General features: G+C 46.9%; 1 protein-coding gene across 2 annotated transcripts in view; it reads left to right on the top strand.

Moving 5' to 3' along the window:
• Positions 1–25,939, top strand: part of EIF5B (eukaryotic translation initiation factor 5B) — an 88,489-nt gene that overhangs the window by 26,831 nt on the left and 35,719 nt on the right. Inside the window, exons 8-11 of one of the 2 annotated variants that reach the window (XM_073590529.1) lie at positions 4,670–4,756; positions 11,259–11,309; positions 13,118–13,177; positions 13,756–14,078. In XM_073590529.1, the coding sequence (XP_073446630.1) occupies positions 4,670–4,756; positions 11,259–11,309; positions 13,118–13,177; positions 13,756–14,078 (521 nt within the window). The remainder of the gene's footprint in view (positions 1–4,669; positions 4,757–11,258; positions 11,310–13,117; positions 13,178–13,755; positions 14,079–25,939) is intronic. The other variant, XM_073590530.1, reaches the window with a different exon arrangement.

Below are 25,939 nucleotides of genomic sequence, written 5' to 3'. Positions count from 1 at the left end.
ATTGTATCCAAAATACTGGGTCAGAGCCCCAGGAAGCCCCTATTATTGCTTCAGCGGCCGCTACCACGCCGGAATGGGCTACCCAGATGTTGCAGTCTATGACACAGTCCATAGATAACCTGACCTCCACATTACTCCAGACTCTGCAGGGTCATGTCTCGCCTATGAGTGTTACCCAGCAAAGGGACAGCTCCACCCAGGGACAGGCCATTTCTGGCTCTCCCAGACGTAAGCGGACTCACACGTCTCGTTCCTCTGCGTCATCCCCCTCCAGGGAGAGACACCGTGGTCCCAGATCGCCTAGACCGTCCCCTACCAGAGACAGACAACGCAGATCTCCGCAAGAAGACCTCCGCCCCAGCTCACCCACCAGGGAACACCTGAGCGATACACAGGATTCGGAAGGCATCTGTGACTCCGACTCAGACAATGAGACAGAGAGGTCTCTGGTCCCTTGTCCCCCTAACAACACAGCGCTAGTTGAGGATATAATCTCTTCCATCCATCGGGTGCTGGACATTTCCAATCCAACCCCAAAAGTCCCAGAACACAAGATTTGCTTTGAAGGTGTTCTGAAACCACCTAAGGTTTTCACTAACCACCCGGAATTTCAAACGATCCTTACCAAGCAGTTTGCACAGCCTGATAAAAAATTCACCAATCGTAAATATTTAGAAGCTAGGTACCCCTTCCCACAAAAGGACACCAAACAGTGGACAGATCCACCCGAAGTGGACCCCCCAGTCTCTAGACTAGCAGCACAGACCCGCCTCTCACTGCCAGATAGCTCAACCCTCAGGGACGCAGCAGATCGACAGGTAGAACGCATGGCTCGCTCAGTGTTCGAAGCGGCAGGGGCCTCCCTGGCCCCCGCGTTCGCTTCAGTTTGGGCGGCCACGGCCATTCTGGCTTGGGCCAAAACATTGCAAGATGGCCTTCAAACTTCAAATCCTCAGCTGTTGGACCATGCGGTTCAAATATCAGTAGTAGCAGATTACATGCTTCATGCAGCCCTTGACTCCGCAAGAGGTGTAGCGGGGATAGCAGCAAACGCCATCACAATTCGGCGTATCCTCTGGCTGCGGGAATGGAAAGCGGATGCGGCCTCAAAGAAATCCCTCACGCATCTCCGGTACCTCAGTGGACGGCTTTTTGGTGAAAAGTTGGACACAATGATATCCAACGCCACTGGGGGTAAGAGTACCTCTCTCCCTCAACTCAAACCTAAACGCACGTTTAAACGGCGTAACCAAACACGATTCCGATCCTTTCGGAATTCTTCGGGCTGGTTAGTCTCGCGCCCAGCACAAAATCGTAACCGCTCTCCACGCAGGAACAACCCACGGGCGGCGCAGAGGCCGGACAGGACCTGGCAGTCGAAAGCAGGCCAGGCGAAGCCCAAAGGAGGAAAACCTCAGAATTTCGCTTCATCATGACTCACGAACTCCGGAAGACACCCCACCAGTAGGCGGACGACTTCTGCTCTTTCAGCAAGTCTGGCTGCCTATTACAGAAGACAGGTGGGTCAGGGAAATAGTGTCTTCCGGATACAAGATACAGTTCACATCCAGTCCACCGAATCGGTTCTTCCTCTGTTTCACCAAAACCGCCAGACAAGGCTCGTGCCTTTCACCAGGCGGTCTCCTCTCTCCTTCAAGCAGGAGTCGTAGTACCGGTTCCCACGACCGAACGCTTCCGAGGGTTCTACTCCAATCTGTTCGTAGTCCCCAAGAAAGGAGGCAGCGTCCGGCCCATACTAGACCTAAAACAACTCAACAAATATGTACGGGTCCGTCATTTTCGCATGGAGTCCCTTCGGTCCATCATTGCGTCCATGGAGCAGGGAGAATATCTCGCCTCCATAGACATACAAGACGCATACCTGCATATACTAATTGCTCCCGCCCATCAAAGATTTCTCAGGGTCGAGATCAACCAGGACCACTGCCAGTTCGTGGCTCTCCCGTTCGGACTCGCCATGTCTCCCAGGACGTTTACCAAAATCATGGCAGCCACCATGGACGTTCTACACTCCAGAGGCATTGTAGTCGTTCCATACCTGGACGACCTTCTCATCAAGGCTTCCACCTTCAAGGACTGCGAAGTCAGCGTCTCAATCGCAATCGACACTCTGAGTCGACTGGGCTGGTTAGTCAACTTACAAAAGTCATCGACTACCCCGAGTCAGTCCCTGACCTTCCTAGGGATGCTATTCGACACCTCCAGGGGTCTGGTGCTCCTTCCCAGGGACAAGGCACTGGCTCTCCGTCTGGGAGTTTGCATACTCCTCCGCAATCCTCCCCGATCTTTCCGGTTTGTCATGAGAGTCCTAGGCAGGATGGCCGCAGCGATGGAGGCGGTACCATTTGCCCAGTTTCACCTCGGGCCTCTTCAACTAGCCATCCTCAAGTCTTGGGACAGAAATCACTTCTCCCTCGACAGGGAGTTCCGGCTGACATCGTCGACCAGGAGGTCCCTACACTCGTGGCCCAACTTCGCTTGCAAGGGGAAAATCCTTTCTCTCAGGTCAATGGAAGGTCCTGACCACCAATGCAAGCCTGACAGGTTGGGGTGCGGTGCACCTACATCACAGGGCACAAGGCAAGTGGTCACCAGTGGAAGCGACCTTGCCCATCAATATCCTGGAAATTCGGGCCATCTTCCTGGCACTGAGAGCCTTTCATTACTTGCTGGCAGCCTCTCATATCAGGATACAGTCGGATAATGCAACGGCGGTGGCATATGTGAATCACCAAGGCGGGATCCGCAGTACCCAAGTGATGAGAGAAGTGGCGCATATCCTCCACTGGGCGGAAGACACGAGGTCGGTACTCTCGGCGGTCCACATTCCGGGTGTGGACAACTGGGAAGCCGACTTCCTCAGCAGACAAGGAATGGACTCGAGGGAGTGGTCTCTCCATCCCGAAATTTTTCACCAGATCTGCCATCGCTGGGGGACCCCGGACATGGACCTAATGGCATCCCATCTCAATGCCAAGGTCTCCAATTTCATGGCCAGAAGCGGAGCGGATGCCCTGGTTCAGGACTGGACCCAGTTCCAGCTTTCGTACATTTTTCCACCCCTCCCCCTGATCTCCAGGGTCGTGAGGAAGATAAAACAAGAGGGAGTTCCAACCATCCTGATCGCGCCGGAATTGCCCAGGCCAGATAACATTACGACCATGATCAGGGCAAGGAAGCCAGCCTCCGCCAAGATTTATTACCATACTTGGAGAGCTTTTTTTACCTGGTGCGAATCTCGCGGACAGGTCCCACTCCCTTATTCCCTCCCAAAGGTACTTGGGTTTCTTCAATCGGGCCTGGACGCCAGGCTATCCCTAGGCTCGCTTAAGAGCCAGGTGTCAGCGCTCTCAGTGCTCTTTCAGAGGCGCATCGCTAACAAGCCGCAAGTAAGGACCTTTCTCCAGGGGGTTTCCCGATTGGTTCCCCCCTACAGACTTCCACTGGAAACATGGGACCTCAACTTGGTCCTGACAGCATTGCAGGCACCACCTTTCGAACCCCTTAAGGAAGTCTTACTCCGCATTCTATCACAGAAAGTGGTTTTTCTGGTGGCAATCACCTCGCTTCGCAGGGTGTCTGAATTGTCAGCACTCTCCTGCAGACGGCCCTTCCTAGCCTTTCACCAGGCTAAGGTGGTTCTCCGTACAGTCCCATCCTTCCTTCCGAAGGTTGTGTCCAACTTCCACCTCAATGACGAAATTTCATTGCCATCCCTTTGCCCGGTTCCGGTTCATAGAGTGGAAAAGGCTCTGCATACGCTTGACCTCGTCAGGGCATTGCGTATATACGTGTCTAGTACTGCACCCTTCCGGAAGTCTGATTCCCTTTTCCTTCTTCCGGAAGGCGTTCGAAAGGGTTTGCTGGCTTCCAAAGCCACCCTTGCCAGGTGGATCAAGTCGACTATACAAGAGGCTTACCGCCTTAACAATTCTCCTCTTCCGGCCGGTATCACGGCATACTCTACGCGGGCAGTAGGGGCCTCCTGGGCCATTCGGCACCAGGCTTCGGCACAACAAGTGTGTAAGGCGGCCACTTGGACTAGCCTACACACGTTTACGAAACACTACAGTGTTCATACCCAGTCCTCAGCGGATGCGAGCCTGGGTAGACGGGTTCTGCAGGCGGCAGTGCCCCAAGTTTAGGGACGTGCTAGCACAATATTCGTCCATTGCTTCCCATCCAGGGACTGCTTTGGGACGTCCCATGGTTCTGTGTCCCCCAATGAGGCGACAGAGTAAAGGAGATTTTTGTGTACTCACCGTAAAATCTCTTTCTCTTAGCCTCTAATTGGGGGACACATCTCCCACCCTGTTGCCCTTACGGGCCGTTGTTTACGGTTGAGTTCTCATATTGTTCTTTGAGCTCGTACATAGTTGCCTTCTTACAGGCATGGTTATGTCGTTTTCTCTTACGTTCCTCCTCATGGTTTTGCACAAAACTGGAGAAGGCTGATGCCGTCCAGGGGTGTATACTGCAGAGGAGGAGCCATAGTTAATCTTTTTCAGATTATGCATAGTGTCGCCTCCTAGTGGACAGCAGCATAACACCCATGGTTCTGTGTCCCCCAATTAGAGGCTAAGAGAAAGAGATTTTACAGTGAGTACACAAAAATCTCCTTTTTAAATTTTTTTTATTTTGCTTTTAGAACCAATGGAGGCAAGTTCTCCAGTTGATGATCCTGAATCTCCAGTGCTAGAAAAAGAAGAGCCCCCTTTGTCTGCAGAGCCTCCTGGTGAGTGGGGAAAAGTACCTGCAGTTTGTATTGTTACACAGAATATGAAGACATCTTGTAGTATAAGGTGCTTCCGTTTCTCGTTAAGTAGAATGCTATAAATAATTGTACATTCCAGCATCCCTCGAACACCTGCGCTTTAGAGGCACCAGGGCTGTTCTGCCATCACCAGAACTTGGTACCGAGGTGAAAAGCAGATCACTAGAAGTTATCACTTGGCAAAACCCAATAACCAAGAGCACAGAATAGACAGGGAGAACCAAACAGGAGATTTAGGTAATATCAATATTTATGTAAATTAATATAATGGCAAGACAATATTAAAAGTTCAGAAATTAAAAACAAAGTGTGCGGGTAAAGAAAGACAGCAGAAGTAATAACAGTGATGTATATTACTATGGTCAGATACTAAGGTTTCTTGTATTGCCTATGCTTATACCTGGATTGGGTACTGCAGTGTACTATTACTAGCTGTTTATAGAATGATCTGTTTGATTTTGCATGTTGGCTATTTTGTTGCTATTGCATTTCTCCCCTCCCTCCCCATTTTCTCCTTTCTAGATATGATATTTGCTGGACACATGACTACATAAGCTCCTGTCCATGGGGAGGCTGACAGAGGAGTTGGTAATGGAGGAGTGGCGGGGCGTTCATTTCTGGGACGCTGATGTCGCTCTTTCTGGTCTAGAAACTCGGTTACCCTGTGGGTCAAGTAAAAACTGGGTGACTAGACCTATAATTCTGGATCTGCTAAATTGGGAGGGGGAATTGGAGACTTTATTTAAAGTATGTGATAGAATCGATATTGTACATGTTATTGGTGGTTCGGATGGATGGATGAGAGTACGGGAATTCTAGTTATACCTATGCTTCAGTTTAAAGAGCTTCATGGGCATCCCTTGCTGTTTTTTCATGACCATTATTGGTTAGTGTTTTTTCTTTTAATCAGGAATTTTGCTGGAAACAAATGTATCTATACTTTGTTATTCAGGGAAGATATATACAGTATGTAACGGAGCTGATGGTGGAAGAGGTGAATATTATTTTGGGTACAAATTTGTTGTGGAGCCCTCATGGCATTACTTAAACTTTTTTTTCATGGAACATAAGGGGACCTGGGACTGCTAGGAAACAGAATATGGTGTTTTCTCAGATACGTAAGGCACAGATAATCTGCCTCCAAGAGACTCCCCTGACACCAGACACTATATCTAGAATGAATAAACCTTGGATACAATGGCAGAGACATGCCACACATCGTCCTACTCTAGGGGTGTAGTCCTCATGATTCATAAATCCTTGCGGTGGTCGGCACAAGTAATGAAAAGAGATCCGGAAGGTAGATTTATCTTCATTTATGCATTCATAGATATGGTGCCTTATGTACTGCTTAATATTTATAATCCACCACCAGCTAAGATGGATATACTCCAACAGGCTGTGATTTTTGTTGCACAATACCCTGAGGCTAAAATGGTATGCACAGGAGATTTTAATATGATTCTTAAAGCCCATTTAGATAGACTAAGTCCTACAGGTTCTAGGTCTGGTAACCATAATACTACTATATACTGGAGGCCTTTATAACAGAAATGAGATGGGTAGATTTGTGAAGTCAACGACATTCCTTTAAGAAAGAATTTCCCTGCTTCACGCCGGCTGCCCGCTGTTTGTCCAGAATTGATCACGCATTTGGAAATAATGCTATACTATCGGATTTAAGTGAAATTGAGTACCTCCCCAGGGTGATATCTGATCATGCTCCACTAGTGATCTGCTTCTGTTTAGATGGCCTCGATAGACCCAAGAGATTCCACATACACCCATTTTGGCTTTCCCTCATAGGAGAATAGGACAGAATAGAGGACCAGCTGGAGGTGTTTATAACGGACCACGGTGACTTCCCTGATTGGTGGTATGGGATACACTCAAGGCATATTTGAGGGGGCGTGTTAGATCCACGATCTCCTATATTAAAAGAGAATTCTATATCAGGGAGCAGAGACTTGCTGGGGAGTGTAGACTTTTGGAGGGTGAATATATATCAGTAACCCCTCTGACGATTCTTTACATAGATGGCTAGGGAAAGGGAGGGAATATCTGTTTCATCTGCAGGAAAAAGCCCAGAGAAAACTTTTTTTTTCTCTAAACAGACTTGCTTCGAATTGGGTAACCAGTCGAGTAAATTCTTAGCATATATAGTCCAGCAAAATCAATTGTTCCCACCTGTGCTAGCCATTAATACTAAGGAAGGAACCCCGCTACTTAAATCTGACCAAATTGAAAATAGATTTGAAGAATATTTTAAAGATCTGTATGATTCGCAATTGAATCATGCCGTAGAAGAAATCGACGAGTAGTTAGACCATATAATATTCCCCACACTTTCGGATGAGGATCGGGTGTTTTTGGATAAAGATGTCACGCTGGAGGAGATCCGGGAGGCCGCTATGTCCCTCTCTAATGGGAAAACCCCAGGCCCTGATGGAATGCCCATAGAACTCTATAAAAGATATATTGATCAGATAGGTCCGGTTTTGTTGCTGGGCACTCACTCCCCCAATCTTTTTATGATGCCACTATAGTGGTAATTCCAAAACCAGATAAACCTGCTGAGGAGTGTGGCTCATACCGACCCATATCTCTACTTAATACTGACTATAAAATACCAAGCTTTTTGCCAATAGGCTTAAAGCAGTGATTCTTAACATAATACATGAAGATCAGTCCGGCTTTATGCCAGGAAGATCCACTTCTAATATCAGAAGGGTGCAGGTATTAACACAAATAGGAAATAAATGAGAAACCTTGGGCGAAAGCCTCTTTGGACACTGCAAAGGCTTTTGATTCAATGGAGTGGGACTTCCTACAGTGAGTGCTTCGGAAATTTGGCTTCTCGGATAAGTTTAGTGGATGGATTAAATTGCTCTATCATAGACCTAGTGTGCGTATACAGAGTCAGAGGATAACGTTTAAAAGCATACAGCACTAATGTGATATATATTATAACCCACAAGGTAATAAAAGTCCATACAAGAGCCTCTGGTAAAAAGTGAATAGATAAAATAGAAAAAATATGTGCAATATAATAAAGTGCAATACAGTAAGCACTCAATGTGCAAAAACCGCAATATGCAGTATGTGCAATATAATAAAGTGCAATGAAATGATTAATAAGCACACAATGTGCAAAAATTGCAATATGCAAAAAGGATGAAAAGTATAAGTGCACAGTGCAGGGTGCAAAATAAATGCCAGAGGGCATATTATAAACAGGACATAGTACCTACAGGGGTTAAGATCCTGAGCGCACACGTGCCCCGACGCGCGTTTTGGATAGACTTCCTTCGCCAGGGGGAAGTCTATCTGACGAAAGAAGTCTATCAGAAACGCGCGTCGGGGTGCGTGTGCGCTCAGGATCTTAACCCCTGTAGGTACTATGTCCTGTTTATAATATACCCTCTGGCATATATTTTGCACCCTGCACTGTGCGCTTATACTTTTCATCCTCTTTTTTTGCATATTGCGATTTTTGCACATTGTGTGCTTATTAATCATTGCATTGCACTTTATTATATTGCACATACTGCATATTGTGGTTTTTGCACATTGAGTGCTTACTGTATTGCACTTTATTATATTGCACATATTTTTATATTTTTTGTATTTTATCTATTCACTTTTACCAGAGGCTCTTGTATGGACTTTTATTACCTTGTGGGTTATAATATATATCACATTAGTGCTGTATGTTTATAAATGTTAACCTCATTGATTCTGTATACACACACTTTGTTTTTATTTTCTGAACTCTTAATATTGTCTTGCCATTATACTAATTTAAATAAATATTGATATTACCTAAATTTCCTGTTTGGAACTCCCCATCTATTCTGTGCTCTTGGTTATTGGGTTTTGCTTTTCATAATAAGTGGTCTCCACTGTTTTATCCACTGTGCACCAGGTGATCACAATAATATGAGAACATACTGTATATACTTGTGTATAAGCCGACCCCCCCTCCCCCCCCCCTCATTTTGCCACAAAAAAACTGGGAAAACTTATTGACTCGCGTATAAACCTAGGGTGGAAAATGCAGCAGCTACTGGTAAATTTCAAAAATAAAAATAGATACCAATAAAAGTAAAATTAATTGAGACATCAGTAGGTTAAATGTTCTTGAATATCCATATTGAATCCGGAGCCCCATATAATGCTCCATACAGTTCATGATGGTCCCCATAAGATGCTCCATACAAAATACACTCCATATAATGCTGCATAAAGGTTAATAATGGCCCCATCAGATGCTCCATAGAATAATATGCCCCATAAGATGCTCCATAGATGATGCCCCCATAAGATGCTTCATAGATTATGGCCCAATAAGATGCTCCATAGATTATGCCCCATAAAATGCTCCATAGATTATGCGCGCATGTGCTGCTCCGTAGAATATGCGCGCATGTGCTGCTCCGTAGACTATGCCCCCATATGCTGCCCCATAGACTATGCCCCCTTATGCTGCCCCCATAAGATGTTTCATATATTATGCCCCCATATGCTGCTGCAAAACAAAAAAAAAAAGATGCCATACTCTCCTCTCCTGCTCAGGACCTGGCACCTTAGATATTCACCTGTCCGGGGTCCATCGCTGCTCACCACTGTCTGCGCGTCCTCTGTCAGTGACTGTTCAGCCAGCAGAGGGCGCGGCGCGCCCTAACCACGTCACCGCGCCCCCTGCTGGCTTAGGCTATGTGCACACGTAGATTTTGGTCCTGTGGTTTTTTCAGCGCGGATTTGTAAAAATCCGCAGGTAAAATCTCAGGTCAAAAGACATGCGGTTTACCTTCATATTAGCCCTGCAGTTTCACACCTCTACAATGGAGAAGGTGTGAAACCGCAGCGGAATCCGCACAAAGAATTGACATGCTGCAGATTTGAACCCGTAGCAAATCCGCGCGGAAAAATCCGCAGCATGTGCACAGCGTTTTTCAGTTTACCATTGAAAGCAATGGTACTGCACAACACCTAAATCTGCTGCGGACCAGCAGAGCCTGAAACGCTGCGGATCCGCAGCAGAATCCGCACCGTGTGCACATAGCATTAACATCACGGACACAGGAAGCAGCAGACAGCGTGAGCAGCGATGGACCCACGGACAGATGAATATCGCTATACTCGGGCCCTCTCCCCCCCCCCCCCCCCCCCCCCGGCGTGGTCTCTGCAGCCCCGCTTCTCCACTGTCTCCCTTCCTGCCTTTAGCGGTCACGTGATACCGCTCATTACACTCATGAATATGTGCATATTCATGAGTTTAATGAGCTGTACCACGTGACCGCTGAAGGCCGGAAGGGAGACCGTGGAGAAGCGGGGGGGCTGCAGAGACCGTGCCGGTGGGGGGTGGGTGAGTATGATCTCTGACACCCCCACTCCCCCTTCCCCGCCGACCCCCCAGGTGTATGACTCGTGTATAAGCCGGGGGGGACTTTCAGCCCCAAAAAAATGGTCTGCAAATCTCGTCTTATACACGAGTATATACGGTAACTACTTTCATACTAATTATAATATTTTATTATATAAATTTTAGTGTGGCCTCTGGTGTCTGTGTGAGTTTACTCGTAAGTTCTCACTTGGGTAGAACCCAAATTAATTGTGAGAACTTATCTTCCTAATTAAATGTGGAACAAATGTGGGACAGTGTACTGTCGGATAAAAAATCAGACATCACTCGAATAGTGGATCAATTGCGTTAACGGAGAAACAAAAAACAATCCACCAGTCAGTGTTACTCTTATCTTCGCAAGCACTGCGGTATAAATGTGCTGTTGGTTTGTATACGTACGAGGCACCAACACTTACTACCACAATAAGAACAAGAACATGGAGGGCTGGAAATGCTGCCTGGTACTTCAGGGCTGGGTTCAAAAGCTGCTTGATTATTAAATGTTTACTACTTGGATATTGACAATCTATCCTTAGGATAGTCCATTAATATCTGATCAGTTGGTGGTCCGGCACTCCTGTTGTGCTGCGGTAATTATCATACTAGTGGAAATGCCTTTAATGGCTGTTTCATAAATTGCCAAAATCTGCCTATAGATGATAATGTATAGCCCTCATATCTGGTGTCCTGCTTTTGATCTCCACTGTTGCAGCCGCCCAGGGCTCCGGGGTGACTGCCGCAGCCGCTCGGAGTGTGTAGTGGAAAATCTAAATCCTGCACCTCTACTCTTCCAATGTAACTACAGTGAGCATTTCTGACTAGCCCCAGCATTTGGGAACGGCAGTAGCAGAGATCCAAAGCGGGGTACCAGGTAGGGTGGCTATGCATTAGTTGCCTATCGGCAAATTCCTTACCTGGGTCAGAGGGTCGCTTTATTCTTGCTGTGGTTGATATTGATCCCTTATATAAGTTCACTTATTGGTATGTTCGCCTGATGGCTTTCATAATTGCCTTTTTCTTTTTCCAAAACTGAAGTGTTTCTCGCAAACTTTCCAGATTTGTTTTTCCAGTGTGACTCTAATCAGGATAGTGGGACAGATAAAGAAGGTATTACATGAGCATTTGAGCATGGCGAGACCTCTGTTTGTTGTGAGCTTTGCTTCTAATTTGTAGCTTAGTTATATAGCCATTAGCTTTCCTATAGTCACATGTAAGCCCTTCCTTTAGATTAGTATTCCATATACGCCTGCCCACTGTCTATTTTTTAAACTTGATAATCTGCATTGCTTTTAGTCAATATCAGTAGTAAAGATGCACCCTTAAAACAACAAGGAGGTATATAACCAAACTGCCCGACCTTGAACAATCTTCGAAAACTGCGCTGATTAGCGACCGAACTGCCCAGTGGCCATTATTATTGATGATTACTGTCTGTAACAAAGACTCCTTTCTCCAGCATTCACTCCTGGCTTGGCTCAAAAAAAAAACCTATATAAGAAAACTGCAATATGTTTCCATTGTTTTCTTTCACATTTTTTTTTTTTTTAATTTGTAGCCAGATTTTACTTTCAAAGTCTTTTTTTCTATTATACAAATCATTTTTTTCATTATTATTTTAGTATTTTGTTTTTTAAACCTCAATGGTCTAGAGACGACTTTTTTTTCTGGCAAAAATAAAATGTGTGAAGGAAGCCTGCAGAATGGTCTGGACAGAAATGAGACTAAGATTTTGCTGTTTCAAACCTTAGTAAAGGCATGCTTAATAGATTTGCTAATTATAGGACTTCATCACTGCATGTCTATAGTAAAATATTAATAAATCTAGAGTGTGATTTTGATTTTTGATGTACTTCTGCCTCTTTTAATTTTTAATAATAATAATAATAATAATAATAATATTATTAATATTATTATTATTATTATTATTATTATTATTCTTTACGTAAGTTTTCTCTCCTTTAGGCTCTGTAGCTCTGTTCAGATACTATTGTGCCTGCAAAGACCCAGCATGTACAGGGGGTATTACAAGCAGTGCGAATAGTATCAAAATATGTCTCTTCCAAAACAGAAGAAAACTTGTCACAATGCCACCTATAAAGCTTCCCTATGCGCCAATGTTTGATCCATTGTAGATGCTGCAGATATTCTCATATCCATAGTCCTGTTTCAAGGCTCTATGATGGCTAAATCATTGACTTTATACAGGTGGCACCAGAGACAGTTTTCCTTCTTCTGGACAATATTGAATTTTGTACATTTGCTTTTTGGAGTTGGCGGATGAAAATATAAGGACCGACATTGAGCACAGTACAGACAAACCCATTGCTTTCTGTTTTTCTAATTACTTGGATAAAAACATATTTTTTTGTGGAGTGTTTCCACTTGTACATTTGTGGCTATAGGAGACTTTATTAAATAATTTAAGTCCTCTTGTTTGCTCTTTAAGGGAATCTGTCATCAGATTATTACCACTTAATTTGAGAGCATCATAGCATAGAAACAGAGACTGATTCCAGTGATGTATCACTTACTGGGCTGCATTGTGTAGTTTTCATAAAATCATTGTTTTATGAGTTAAATTATCACTGGAGGACTAGTAAACCTGCTGCCAGGTCACACCCCCCACTACTGATTGGCAGCTTTCTGCATATGCACAGTGTTCACAGAAAGCTGCCAATCAGTGATGTGGGCGGGGTTACACAGAGCTCAGCATTCAGAGAACTGCTAGATATTCAACAGATAAAATAATGATTTTTATCAAAACTGTAGTGGGTCTCTGCTCCTACATCATGCTGCTCTAAGATGGGGTAGCAAAAACATGGTAATCAATTGTGCTTTACAGTTTAGTATTTTTCTATTTGTGTCCTTCCTAACCATACTCTAATTGTGTTTTTTCCACTCTCTCTTACTCTTAGAAATTGAAGATGAGTTTGGTGTAGATGACTGGGAGGCGAGAATCAGCGATGATGAGACAGGTATTTTTTTTATCCTAATTTGCTTGTTTGATTAGTTAAATTTCAATAGTTATATAATTTATTCTGTTAAATCTTCAGAATCCGATTTAAACCTTCAGGAAACGTTTTGTGAGGAGCATAGATTTATTAGATGGCAATCTCTCTGAATTTCATCTAGGGTGGTTCCATTGAACACTAGGCCTTGTTCACCACATTAATCTAGATGTGCCCTTGTAACATTTCATCACTGTAAAGTTAGGCAGATATACATCTGGTGAATTTTGCTTTTGATTTTGCCTTATGAATTGCAAAACATGACGATCAATGGCACGTGTGCAACGTAAGTCATGCTGCCAGACGACAAATCTGCAGCAGATTAAAAATCTATATGTAAATGAGGATTCGGAAAATCCAATTTACTATCGTTGCACTGTAAGTTTGCTGGAAATTTTGTGTGAAGACTTTGCTCTCTCAATCTTAAACTGCTGAGCCCACCCTTAGAATTGGAAATAACCTGGCTAGAAAGCTTACGTCTTTGAATATCTACTCTATCCAAAAAAAGACTAGTGTCCAAAATAAGACTAGTGTGTTTCTTTCAGATACAAAAAAAGTTCACATAGAAGTTCAGGAGAAAAATGAAGAAGAGGACGAGGATGAAGATGATGAGGACGACGACGACGATGATGAAGATGATGATGATGCAGAAAGTGAGGAGGATGATGATGACGAAGCTGATAGTAGTGAGGATGAAAAATCTTCAGAAGAAAAAAAACTTGAAAAGCCAACAGGGTCGTTCTCCGCTGGATGCAAACCCGCTGAGAAAAAGTCTATTGTAGAGCAAAGCTCAGAGTCGGAGTCTGAATCTGATGATGATCGCACCAAAGAAGAACGGGCATATGATAAAGCAAAGAGGCGAATAGAGGTATTTGACGTTGTTACTCTTCTTTTACTTACCTATATACTTGTGTATAAGCCGAGATTTTCAGCACATTTTTTTGTGCTGAAAACGCCCCCTCTCGGTTTATACACGAGTCATACACCAGAAAGCCGGTGGGGGAGCAGAAGACATCATACTCACCCTCCTAGCATCTGCATATCAGGCTCTGCATCTCTCTTCATGTTTTCTTCCTGTGCGGTCATGTGACACCGCTCATTAAAGTAATGAATATGGACGCGTCTCCACTCCCATAGGGGTGGAGAGCATATTCAGAGCCTGATATGCAGATGCCAGAAGGGAGAGTAGCACTGGGGGAGGGTGAGCCATGCCATATTCAACTGTCCCCGTTCCACTGCTGTGCTCAGTCTCCAGGGTCTTCTGGCTGTGACGTTCAGGTCAGAGAGCGCGATCACTTGTTTAGTGCACACCCTCTGCCTGAAATAGTCACTGCAGAGAGCCAGCGACACTGAGGAGGAGCGGGCAGTGACGAGAGGTGAGTATGTCAATTTTTTTATTTTTTTTAAATCACAGCAGCATTATAATATGGGACATATATTAATATGGAGCATGTTATGCGGCCACCATTATTAACCTTTGTGCAGCATTATATGGAGCATGTTATGGGGCCACCATTAACCTTTGTGCAGCATTATATGGGCCATATGTTTATATGGAGCATCATATGGGGCCACCATTAACCTTTGTTCAGCATTATATGGGGCATATATTAATATGGAGCATGTTATGGTGCCACCATTAACCTTTGTGCAGCATTATATGGGCCATATGTTTATATGGAGCATCATATGGGGCCACCATTAACCTTTGTTCAGCATTATATGGGGCATATATTAATATGGAGCATGTTATGGTGCCACCATTAACCTTTCTGCAGCATTATATATGGGGAATATGTTTGTATGGGGCATCTTATGGGGCCCATCATGAACTGTATGGAGCATTATATGAGGCTCCTGATTCAATATGGATATTCAAAAACATTTAACCTACTGATGTCTCAATTAATTTTACTTTTATTGGAATCTATTTTTATTTTTTAAATTTACCAGTAGCTGATGTATTTCCCACCCTCAGCTTATGCTCGAGTCAATAAGTTTTCCCAGTTTTTTTGTGGCAAAAGTAGGGGCCTCGGCTTATAGAACACCTAAAGCATTTGCTAATATATGGCTATACTCAGTTGAACCACCATAAAGAAAACCCAAGGCCTTTTTTTTTCTAAATTTTTTTTGATGCAATAGAGTGAATATATGTAGACAAATATAACTGACAGCACCTAGAACAAGGTAGGTTTTGAAAAAACAATACAGAAAATCTCAGAAAAAGAGGGGAATATCAAATATAAGCCCTCTTGAATATCAGTACAAACAATATTTCTCATTCGTCTCATTGGGGGACACAGAAACCGTGGGGGTGTGCTGCTGTCACTAGGTTGACACTATGGATGAAAAAAATGTTAACGCCGCCTCTGCAGTATACACCCCTCCGACCGGCTGTAGGACAATCAGTTTTGCTTAGTGTCAGCAGGAGGTGGACAGGGGTCTCTCGCAGACCCATGCCTACCTCAATGTGCGTCGGTCCTTTTCAGGTAACTATGGAGGGATACAGAGTAGATTTGCTACATCTGTATTCCCACACCGGGATCATGAGTATGCCGTGTACTGCCACCCCGTATCCTCATGAATCCCACGGGCAGGACCCTATCTCCTAACACAGGACTCGTGTTCAGGTGGCAGCTCCTGGTCCTGACCTTCGTCTCCCATCACTCGCCCACTAGAGCCTGATGATCGAGAGACGCCCTGCAAAAAAGGTTTGGGACAGCAATCTTTTCATGCAGATAACTGACCCCTGTTATGGGGTGAACTGGAGGTAAGAGGCTGCAGCGTTGTATGATCGGCTCACCCGCCGCTGTGGCTGAATATGACCGCTGTAATGAGCTCGGGCTTACAGCCCAGGGCTCTATATTTATGTTAAGAGCCAACACTTACTTTCAAGCACACGGTGCAGCACGGTTCCAGCCTCCTCCCGTGGCAGCGTTATGGCCCTGGGCTCCAGCAGGAGCCCAGCACGGCCGACACCAGATTCCGGCTCCCGGCAGGCTCCGCCCCCTGCTAACTCTTCCTGTACCAGCACCATCTTGGTGCTCCAGGAGGCCTGAGCAGGGCCCCGCCCACCACTTACGGGCAGGGATTTCATAAGGCTTCTAGGCAGCGACAGGGCTGTTCACCTCGCTCTCTCTCCCTCTTCAGCCTTCGGGCGGCAGCTGCGGCGGGGACACGGGTCGTGGGTATGTGAGTACTGCACTACAGGTTGCTCCCTCACTCCGCTTTCTACCCCCGACGATTGGCACCAGGTGAAACCTGTCAGTATGCCCAAGGGAGAGCAGTCCCGCTCCTCCTCCTCATCCGCTTCAGTGACCTTGGTCAAATATTTTGTATGTACCAAATGCAATGTCAGGCTTCCTTCAGGTCAGTCCTCGCCACTCTGCTCAGATTGCAGCAGACCTACGGTGTCACCTGCGCTAGAGAGCAGGTGTAGCCCCCCCCCGTTTTGCCTATCAGAGCTCCCACATTACCCCTGGAGCAGGAGGAAGCCACCTTGCCTGCCGCCCAGGGGCCATCAATCGCCACGGGAGACAGCGAGTGTCCAGGATGGGCCTCTTCCTTATCTAAGTCCGTGGCCGACCTTACCATGGTATCACAGACCTTGGAGTAACGTCGCTTAACAGATTGCCACTTCAGACTCCAGTAGACACAGGAGCACCAAAGGAGCCTCCTTTTGGGCCTTCTAGGGGCCATAAAAGGTTTAGACAGGACCACCAACCCAGGTTCCCTTCTCACTCCATCTCTCCGCCAGAATTCCTCTGGCCGTCTGCCTCCTCCCGGTCCTCATCCCCGGAATCAGGCGAGGCATTATCAGAGACACACCCAGAGGAGGGTTCTGAGTATGGGCCAGAACAGTCCCAGGTCAAGGATATATTTCAGGGCCTCATTGCCGCAGTCAATGAGACCTTTAACATTGGGGACGCCACATCAAAACCTAATGATCAGGTTTTCTCATTTAAGCGTCATAAGTCCCCCTCTAGGGTCTTCGCCTCCCACAAGGATTTTGAGGAAGTGTTGGCCAGGGAAAGGGAGAACCCAACCAGGCGGTTTCAGAGAGGAAGTCGTTTTGGGATTCTAAATCCCTTCCCTCCGGATCTCACCGCCAACTGGATCGCCTCCCCTTCGGTGGACCCACCAGTGTCCAGACTCGCTACCAATACAGTCCTCCTACTCGCAAGTGGGGCAGCCCTAAAAGATCCCAATGATAGGAGGATAGAATCCCTGACAAAATCCGCCTTTGAGGCAGCAGCCGCTACATTGTGTCCCAGCCTTCGCCTGAGCCTGGGTAGTGAAGTCTGTTACAGAATGGGCCAAACATCTTAGGCAGGGCATATTGGCCGGGGCCCCACCAGCAGAACTAGTGGAGTTCGCAGATCAAATTTCTCATGCCGGGAGGTATATGGCATCAGCAGCCCTGGATGCCGCGTCTTGTGCAGCTCAAGCATCCAGTAACATGGTAGCCGTCCGGCGGACGGTCTGGCTAAAGGCTTGGCAGGCTGATTTGTCTTCAACGTAATCACTGACCAATCTGCCGTTTCAGGGCACCCGGCTCTTTGGGTCAATGTTGGATCAAATCATTAAGGATGCAACGGGGGGTACAAGCTCCCTTATCCCTCAGGCCAAGCCTTGTCGATATGTTTTCAAACGTAGGGCTCAGCCCTTTCGCCGTACCCCAGCGACAGGCACTTATGCTCAGGGCCTGCAGAGGTCGCAAGCACCGAGAGATAGGAGGAAGGTATCATTTCGGGCCACCCCGTCATGGCATTCCCGCAGTTCCAACAGCAGAGCTACCAGGTCAGGGCCGGGCAGAGCCACTTCAGCCTGACGCCAGCAGGGAGTCCAACTCCCTTCCCAGTACCTCTCCCAGACTAGGAGGCCGCCTTCTCCTCTTCAGAGATGTCTGGCAGAATTCAGTAGAGGATATCTGGGTAAAGGAGGTAGTATCAACAGGATAAGGCAATGAGAAAAAACTTTGTCGATCTACGCGTTTCGAGTGGCTAGGCACTCTGGTATCATGATTAAGAGTGCCTAGCCACTCGAAACGCGTAGATCGATCGCATGCCTTGTAACTCATGCTGGCTTTTAAACCTCATTTCTACTGAGTGAATAAAGAATATTTTTCACTACATCGTGGAGCTGGACAAAGTTTTTTCTCATTGCCTTGGATTGTGCGCTTTGACACAGCGGTCTCGTGCTCCGATGTTGTAATGCCATGTCTGGTGAGCTGGATTTGTATCCTGATTTATAGTATCAACAGGATGCAAGATAGACTTCAACGCTCTTCCGCGAGATCGCTTCTTTCTGTCGCAGCCACCAAAGGATGCTGCTATGGCTCTAGGTTTTTATGCGGCAATCGACTCTCTCCTCAACGCAGGAGTAATCGTCCCCGTTCCCGAGCAGGAACGTTTCACCGGCTTTTACTCAAACCTGTTTGTGATACCGAAAAGGGATGGCTCAGTTCGTCCCATAGTAGACCTCAAAAGGCTAAACAGATGGGTCCGCTTACTCCACTTCAGGATGGAGTCGATCGGTCGGTAGTTACGTCTATGGAGGATCAGGAATTTCTATGTTCCATAGATATCCGGGACACCTACCTACACGTCCCCATTTTTCAGGGACATCAGAGGTTTCTGCGTTTTGCTGTCCAAAAGCAGCATTTCCAGTTTGTGGCCCTGCCATTTGGGCTGGCAACAGCCCCCAGAATTTTTACAAAGATTATGGCAGCGATGGTTGCTATATTAAGGGTCAGAGGCATAATACTGAAACCATATCTCGACGATATTCTTGTCAAGGCACCCTCCTTCGCTCAGGCCCAGGAAAATCTAGCGGTAGTTTTAAACATGCTGTCCCAGTTTGGTTGGATCATAAACAGGGAGAAATCCCACCTAACGCCAACACAACGCCTAGAATTCTTAGGGATGATAATTGACACCCGACGCTCGAGGGTCTTTCTCCCAGAAAGAAAGTGGATTACCCTCCAGCAGGGATCTCGCTCTCTGTTGAAATTCCGGCTTCTATCCTTTCGCGTTGCCATGAGAGTCCTGGGAAGGATGGTGGCAGCTTCAGAGGAAATACCCTTTGCCCTGTTCCGTTCCAGGATACTGCAGAGGAACATCCTCCTTCAGTGGGACAGGTCCATCTCCTTCGCTGGATCGCCCCTTCCTCCCTTCCATTCAGACCAGGGAGTCCCTCAAGCGGTGGCTGACCTCCCCCTTGTTCATCTGGGTCGGCTTTTTCCCCCTGTCCACTGGCCGCCGACTTCCTCAGTCAGGAGGGGCTCGCGGCAGGAGAATGGTCCTTACACCAGGACATATGCCAGCTATGGGGGACTCTAGATGTGGACCTCTTGGCAGCGCGACAGAACAGGAGGGTCCAACAGTTTGTCTCAAGATACCGCGATCATCTAGCAATAGGGGTCGACGCGCTGGTCATTCCCTTGACACAGTTCAGACTCCCTTACCTGTTCCCTCCCCTTCCTCTCCTGCCCAGACTGCTAAAGAAGATCAAGGCGGAAGGGGTGCCGGTCTTATTGATCACCCCGTACTGACCCAGGAGGGCCTGGTTCGCAGAAATTATCAATCTTCTCACAGGCACCCCCTGGAGACTCCCCGACAGACCAGATCTCCTGGCTCAGGGGCCGTTTTACCACCCGAATTCTCGGTTGCTCAATTTGACGGCTTGGCCGTTGAAACCACAATACTGAGAACAGCGGGTTTTTCGGACCGAGTCATTAATACAATGATTCAGGCTAGGAAGCCTTCCTCTTCCAGAGTCTATTATCGAGCCTGGAAGGCCTATTTTGGCTGGTGTGAGTCTAATCTCATCACACCTATGCCATCTGTCCTAGCCTTTCTCCAGGCAGGGTTAGATGGCAGTTTGGCCCTAAGTTCCTTGAAAGACTAGGTATCTGCTCTCTCTATTCTTTTTTTAAAGAAATTTGGCCTCCCACTTACAGGTTAAGACCTTTCTGCAAGGAGTGGCACATGCAGTCCCTCCTTACAGATCCCCTGTGGCTCCATGGGATCTTAACTTGGTTTGGGAAGCTTTGACAGGTTCACCCTTCGAACCCCTCCAAGAAGCTCCCGTGTCTTTGTTGTCCTGGAAGGTGGTATTTCTCATAGCCATCACCTCTATTAGGCGGGTTTCAGAATTGGCGGCATTGTCCTGTCGCCCTCCATTCCTAATTATGCACCAGGACAAGGTTGTTTTGCGGCCTCCTCCTAACTTTCCTCCCAAGGTGGTATCGGCCTTCCACCTGAACGAGGATATAATCCTTCCGTCATTTTGTCCCGCTCCAACCCATCCTCGGGAGCATTCTTTGAATAACCTAGACCTGGTCAGGGCGATAAGGATCTATCTGGCCAGGACTGCTCCCTTCAGGAAGGTGGACTCGCTCTTTGTTATCCCCAATGGGGTGAGAAGAGGTCTGCCGGTCTCTAAGGCAACAATTGCCTGCTGGATCAGAATGGCAATTCTGGAAGCCTACCGGGTGAAGGATAGGGTGTCCCCTGCTGGTGTCAAGGCCCATTCAACCCGGGCGGTGGGCGCCTCCTGGGCGGTACACAACAGGGCATCAGCCATGCAGTTGTGCAAGGCTGCCACATGGTCATCCGTGCATACCTTTTCAAGGTTCTATAAGGTCCATACCTGTGCTTCAGCGGACGCCAGCCTAGGCAGAAGAATCTTGCAGGCGGCAGTGGTGAGTTCTCCGGCCTGAAGGAAGTTTCTGTCTTTTCCCACCCCAGGGACTGCTTTTGGACGTCCCACGGTTTCTGTGTCCCCCAATGAGACGAAAGAGAAAACAGAATTTTGGTTGCTTACCGTAAAATCTGTTTCTCAGAGTCTTCATTGCACAGCACCCTCCCATGATTTTACTACGTGTAATGAAGATATGATGACTTACAAGATGATGTCTCCTTCTACTGCTTTTTCACTAACTGATTGTCCTACAGCCGGTCGGAGGGGTGTAAACTGCGGAGGCGGAGTTAACATTTTTTTATGCATAGTGTCAACCTCCTAGTGACAGCAGCACACACCCACGGTTTCTGTGTCCCCCAATGAAGACTCTGAGAAACAGATTTTACGGTAAGCAACCAAAATCATGTTTATTTGACAAAAAATATATAAAAGTAGTCCTATTGCAATAGAGGGCTACAAAGACGACACAAATTAATAGGTTGGTTTTGTTTTTTGTAATATACTATCACCACCCAACCACAAACACACAAAAAAACAGCTGAATAGCCAGTAGCGTTTATATGTCTTTGAGGAAAAGCGCACCTGCTCCTAAATTGAAGCAGTGTGAACCATAGTATAGCTCACTAAACTTGGTGAAAACATTCTCAAAAAATGCCCATAAAAAACTGACCCTCAATAAGAGGTATTCTTCGCCAGCTAGTCATCCCGTAGACTGGGCCATATAAAATACCTGATGGCCACGCTCATGGCTCACGGTGATAGCGGGGATCTGATCACAGCTCAGCCCGGCTGGGAACGGAGCCCAGTGACCTGAGGTAACCTCTATGACGTCAGCCCCGGTCACTGACGCTGCGTGCCCAGCGGCTCATTCACCGGTGGTTCTCAGTCTGGACGGTCGCATCTTGGCACTATCCAGGTTGAAAACTAATTATCCCCCAGACATGGATTACGGCGGGGATAGAACGACAGACAGGTATGGTTTTACTTTTTATTTAACCCTGCTGTTTGATCAAAAATGACCGTTTTTGAACTTGGTTATTTTTTTAAAAATTCATTATGCGGTTCTGAAACTTGTGGTTACTTCTATTTTCCTAATTTGAGTGGTTCTTTCTAAGGGTACTTTTTTTTTTTTTTAAAGTTTTTGCGCCACTTTTTTTTTACACTTGTACTGTCCCGGTCAAAAATGACCGAATAGCATTTTATGCTAATTTCAGCCATTTTTTGAGTAAAACAAATGAGTTATAATTTATTTTGAGACTACTTATTGCATCTGCTATTGTTTATGAAGTAAACAGTTGCTTTAGGTGCAGATTTACACATGCTTTCAGTACAAACCATATGCATTGGCTTTCAGTACAGTTCTGTGCAATTTTTTTTCTCTGTATGTTATTTACCCTGCTTTTCCTCTAAAAATAAATTCAGTTGTCACCAAAACTGATTTTTTTTTTTTTATTTTACTATTTTTTTCAAAATGTTTGCACGCATTTTATACTATAGTTAATTTTAGTTGTTGTTATAGTAGTAGTAGTAGTAGTAGTAGTAGTAGTAGTAGTAGTAGTTGTTTTAGTTAGTTAGTTAAGCTCAAATTTGTAATTTCTGTGAAGAATTCAATAAGCCCTTGTAACCTTTATAAACACAAAATAAATAAAAAAAAAATTGAGTTTTTTTACGCATTTTTTTTTTTTTGTAATGACCAACCATGTTCACATACAGTATAATAATACAACAGGTATTCAAAAAAAAATTTTTAAGTAGCTAAAACAGCATTTTAATAGGCCCGGTCAAAAATGACCGGAGCAGTACAAGTGTATAGTGGAAACGAACAGAATAGCAGGGTTAAAAATAACAGTATTTTATTTCTAATAAAAGACTTTGTTCTGGCTGTGTCTTTATTTACCATATAACTATAGGATTAGTAATGGATAGGTGTCTTATAGACTCTTCTCCATTACTAAGCCGTAGGCTTGATGTCACCTGACAATACAAAGGTGATATGAACCCCACTTGCCACCGCTACAGGGCAAGTGGGAAGAGCTGGGCAAAGTGCCAGAATTGGCGCATCTAATAGATGTGCCTTTTCTGGGCAGCTGCGGGCTGTTATTTTTAGGCTGGGGGGGATCAATATCCATGGCCCCTTACCAGCCTGAGAATACCATCCCCCATCTGTGAGCTTTAGCAAGGTTGGTTGTCAAAAATGGGGGGGACCCCACAGTGTTTTTTAAAGTTATTTAAATAATTTAGTTTAAAAAAAAAAAACCAGCGTGGGACCTCTCTATTCTTGATAACCAGCCTTGCTGAAGCTGACAGTTGACGGTTGCAGCCCCCAGCTGTGAGTTTTGCCTGGTTGGTTATAGAAAATACAGGGGAACCATGCCTTTTTTTCATTTATTTATAGCGCAGGTGGTGGCTGATGAATACCCCCATCAGCCGCTCCTGATGTCACTGTTAACAGCAGCAGGGGTAGGCTGATGGGAGTAATAGTCCCATCAGCTGCCGCCTGCTGTCTTTTATAACTTAAGTACAACTCTCATCATTCTCCCCTGCTCGCTCATATCGCCGGCAGAGCAGGGGAGAATAATGAGAGCCGTGTTCAGCGCCAGGGAACAGCTCTTACTGTAAAGCTTCTTCCCTGGCCCGATGTGTCACATGGATGATATCAATGTGTGTTATGTGTAGACATGTGTGCGGGACCTTTTGTGACCCGTGCAGACATTAAAAAAAAGGACATGTCAGTGTGTTTTGCCCACGGACACATGGTCCGTGGAAACACTGACATGTGCACAGACCCATTCACTTGAATAGGCAAATAGCACTCCGTTCCTCCTGAGTCTCCTCCGTATGGCTAAGTAGTACTGTACAGCCACATAGGAGGTATTGCCACGTTCAGTAGAAATTGTGTGACAAATTTTGGTTCCATTTTTACCCACTTCCTGTATGAAATTGTAAAATCTTTGGCTAAAACAAAATGTTGGTGGTAAAAATGTAGATTTCTCGTTCGCCTTATTGGGGGACACAGAGACCATGGGTGTACGCTGCTGCCACTAGGAGGCTGACACTATGCACAAAAAAAGGGTTAGCTCCTCCTCCGCAGTGTACACCCCACCGACCGGCAGGAAATTCCTCAGTTTAGCTTAGTGTCAGTAGGAGGTGGACACGGGTCTTTCATTAGACCCATATCTACCTCGATGTGCGTCGTTCCTTTTCAGGTTTCCGGAGGGATACAGTGTGAATGGTCACTACTGTACTCCCACAAGAGACTATGAGTACGGCGTGTACTGCCACCCCGTATCCTCATAGCTCTCAGTGGCGGGACCACAGCTTAGCACGGGTGCGTGCCAGCGATCACGAGAGTCCTCGCCCCCCGCCTCCCACCCACTCGCCTACCAGAGCCTGTCGGTCGGATGAGGCGCGGATACCACAAAGACGCAGACAGCGTGGGATATATCAGGTACCTTTATTGCAAACGGAGGTGAGTATGCAGTCCAAGACGCGGCCCCCTGGCGGTTTCAGGATTCTTGGGAGCGGTCGCCGAGGGAGTACTGTGGAGTCTCTGCGCCGCCCGCGCCTCCCGGCGGCCGCCGCATTCGTACGGGCCCCGGCTGTTGCGCGGGCCTTGTTCTATGCTTCTCCACCTCCTTCTTTCTTCGGCGTTCGGCAGGGGATCCAGGTGATAGGTAGGGAGGTGGCCGCGGCGACGCTGCGAGACCTCCGCGCCGCCCCGCGCTGACAGGCGGCCGTCGCCATTAATTTAGTCCCCGGCTTCATTTCGGGCCTTCTCTGACGTCGCGGCCACGCCCCCCCGCTCTCTCTCTCATAGGCAGGCTTCTCTCCCGCCCGTTCTAGGACCACCCACCGCCTCTCAGAGCCTGCGGTGGACAGCGGGCGGTACCCTCTTTGCCTCAGCAGCTAGCTCCGCCCATCTTCTTCGTTTGAAGGCGTGCGTTTATCCTGGTTCCCTCAGGCTGCCGCCATTTTATCACCATGTCAGCCGGACACAGAGGGATTCCACGTTCTCCTCTGCTGGGGCCCTGCATCTTCAGACGAGCCTTGTATCAGCACCTTTGGGGACACCGCATCGTGAGTAGCTCTGCAACTGCAGACTGACACCCTTCTCTGCCTTCTGTCCCCCAACCTTCCAGCATTTCCGCAGGTTTCTTCTTTTCTCCTTCATTATCCTATCTCTAAGGCTGAGCGTGGCCGTCCGCCTGCCCCCACCCCTCTGCCTGGACTGCAGCAATCCCATTCAGCATGACTCCGTCCAGGAGCCACCTATTGCGCCACGTGAAAGCGAACCCCCCATTCCTGGTTGGGCCTCGTCTCTTTCACAATCAGTGGCAGGCCTCACCAGGGTGTCTCAGTCCATAGTAGCCGTCCTTGATAAGTTGCCCCTGGACACTTCTGCAGGGTCCAGCAGGTCACATGAAGCTCCATCTGAGCCAGCCAGCAGAAGCCGCAAAGGCCCAGACAGGATCACCGGCCGGGATCCCCTCCTGGCCTCACATCCCCACATAGTCCTTCCCAGCAGTCGCCCTCCCGTGCCTCCTGACCCGAGTCAGGTGAAGCGTTCTCGGATGTGTCATCCGAAGGGATCTTAGAGCTGGACGCGGACATGAAGGTTACGGTACAGAACCTCATTGCTGCGATTAACCACACCTTCGAAATCTCAGACTCCCCTGCGAAATCCTCAGAACAGGAGGTTTCGTTCAGACGGGCAGAAACACCTTCCAGGGTCTTCGCCTCCCACTCTGAGTTTGGCAAGATCCTTACCAGGGAAAGAGAAAATCCGACCAGGCGCCTTCAAAGAGGGAAGCGCCTCGGCGTGCTGTACCCGTTTGCCAAGGAGCTCACCAACAACTGGTCTGCTTCCCCCTCGGTAGACGCACCCGTGTCCAGACTGTCTAACAGCACGGTCCTCCCGATTTCAGGTGTGGCGTCACTAAAGGATTCGAATGATAGGATTATAGAATCCTTAGCAAAGCATACGAAGCGGCTGCAGCGGTGCTAAGCCCAGCCTTCGCTTCCTCT

Source organism: Dendrobates tinctorius, unplaced genomic scaffold (genome assembly GCF_039654945.1).
Source record: "Dendrobates tinctorius isolate UK_male_01 unplaced genomic scaffold, ASM3965494v1 ptg000117l, whole genome shotgun sequence".
Classification (NCBI taxonomy): domain Eukaryota; kingdom Metazoa; phylum Chordata; class Amphibia; order Anura; family Dendrobatidae; genus Dendrobates; species Dendrobates tinctorius.
Note: the sequence above shows the minus strand (reverse complement) of the source record. Positions and strands in the feature narration are given on the sequence as shown.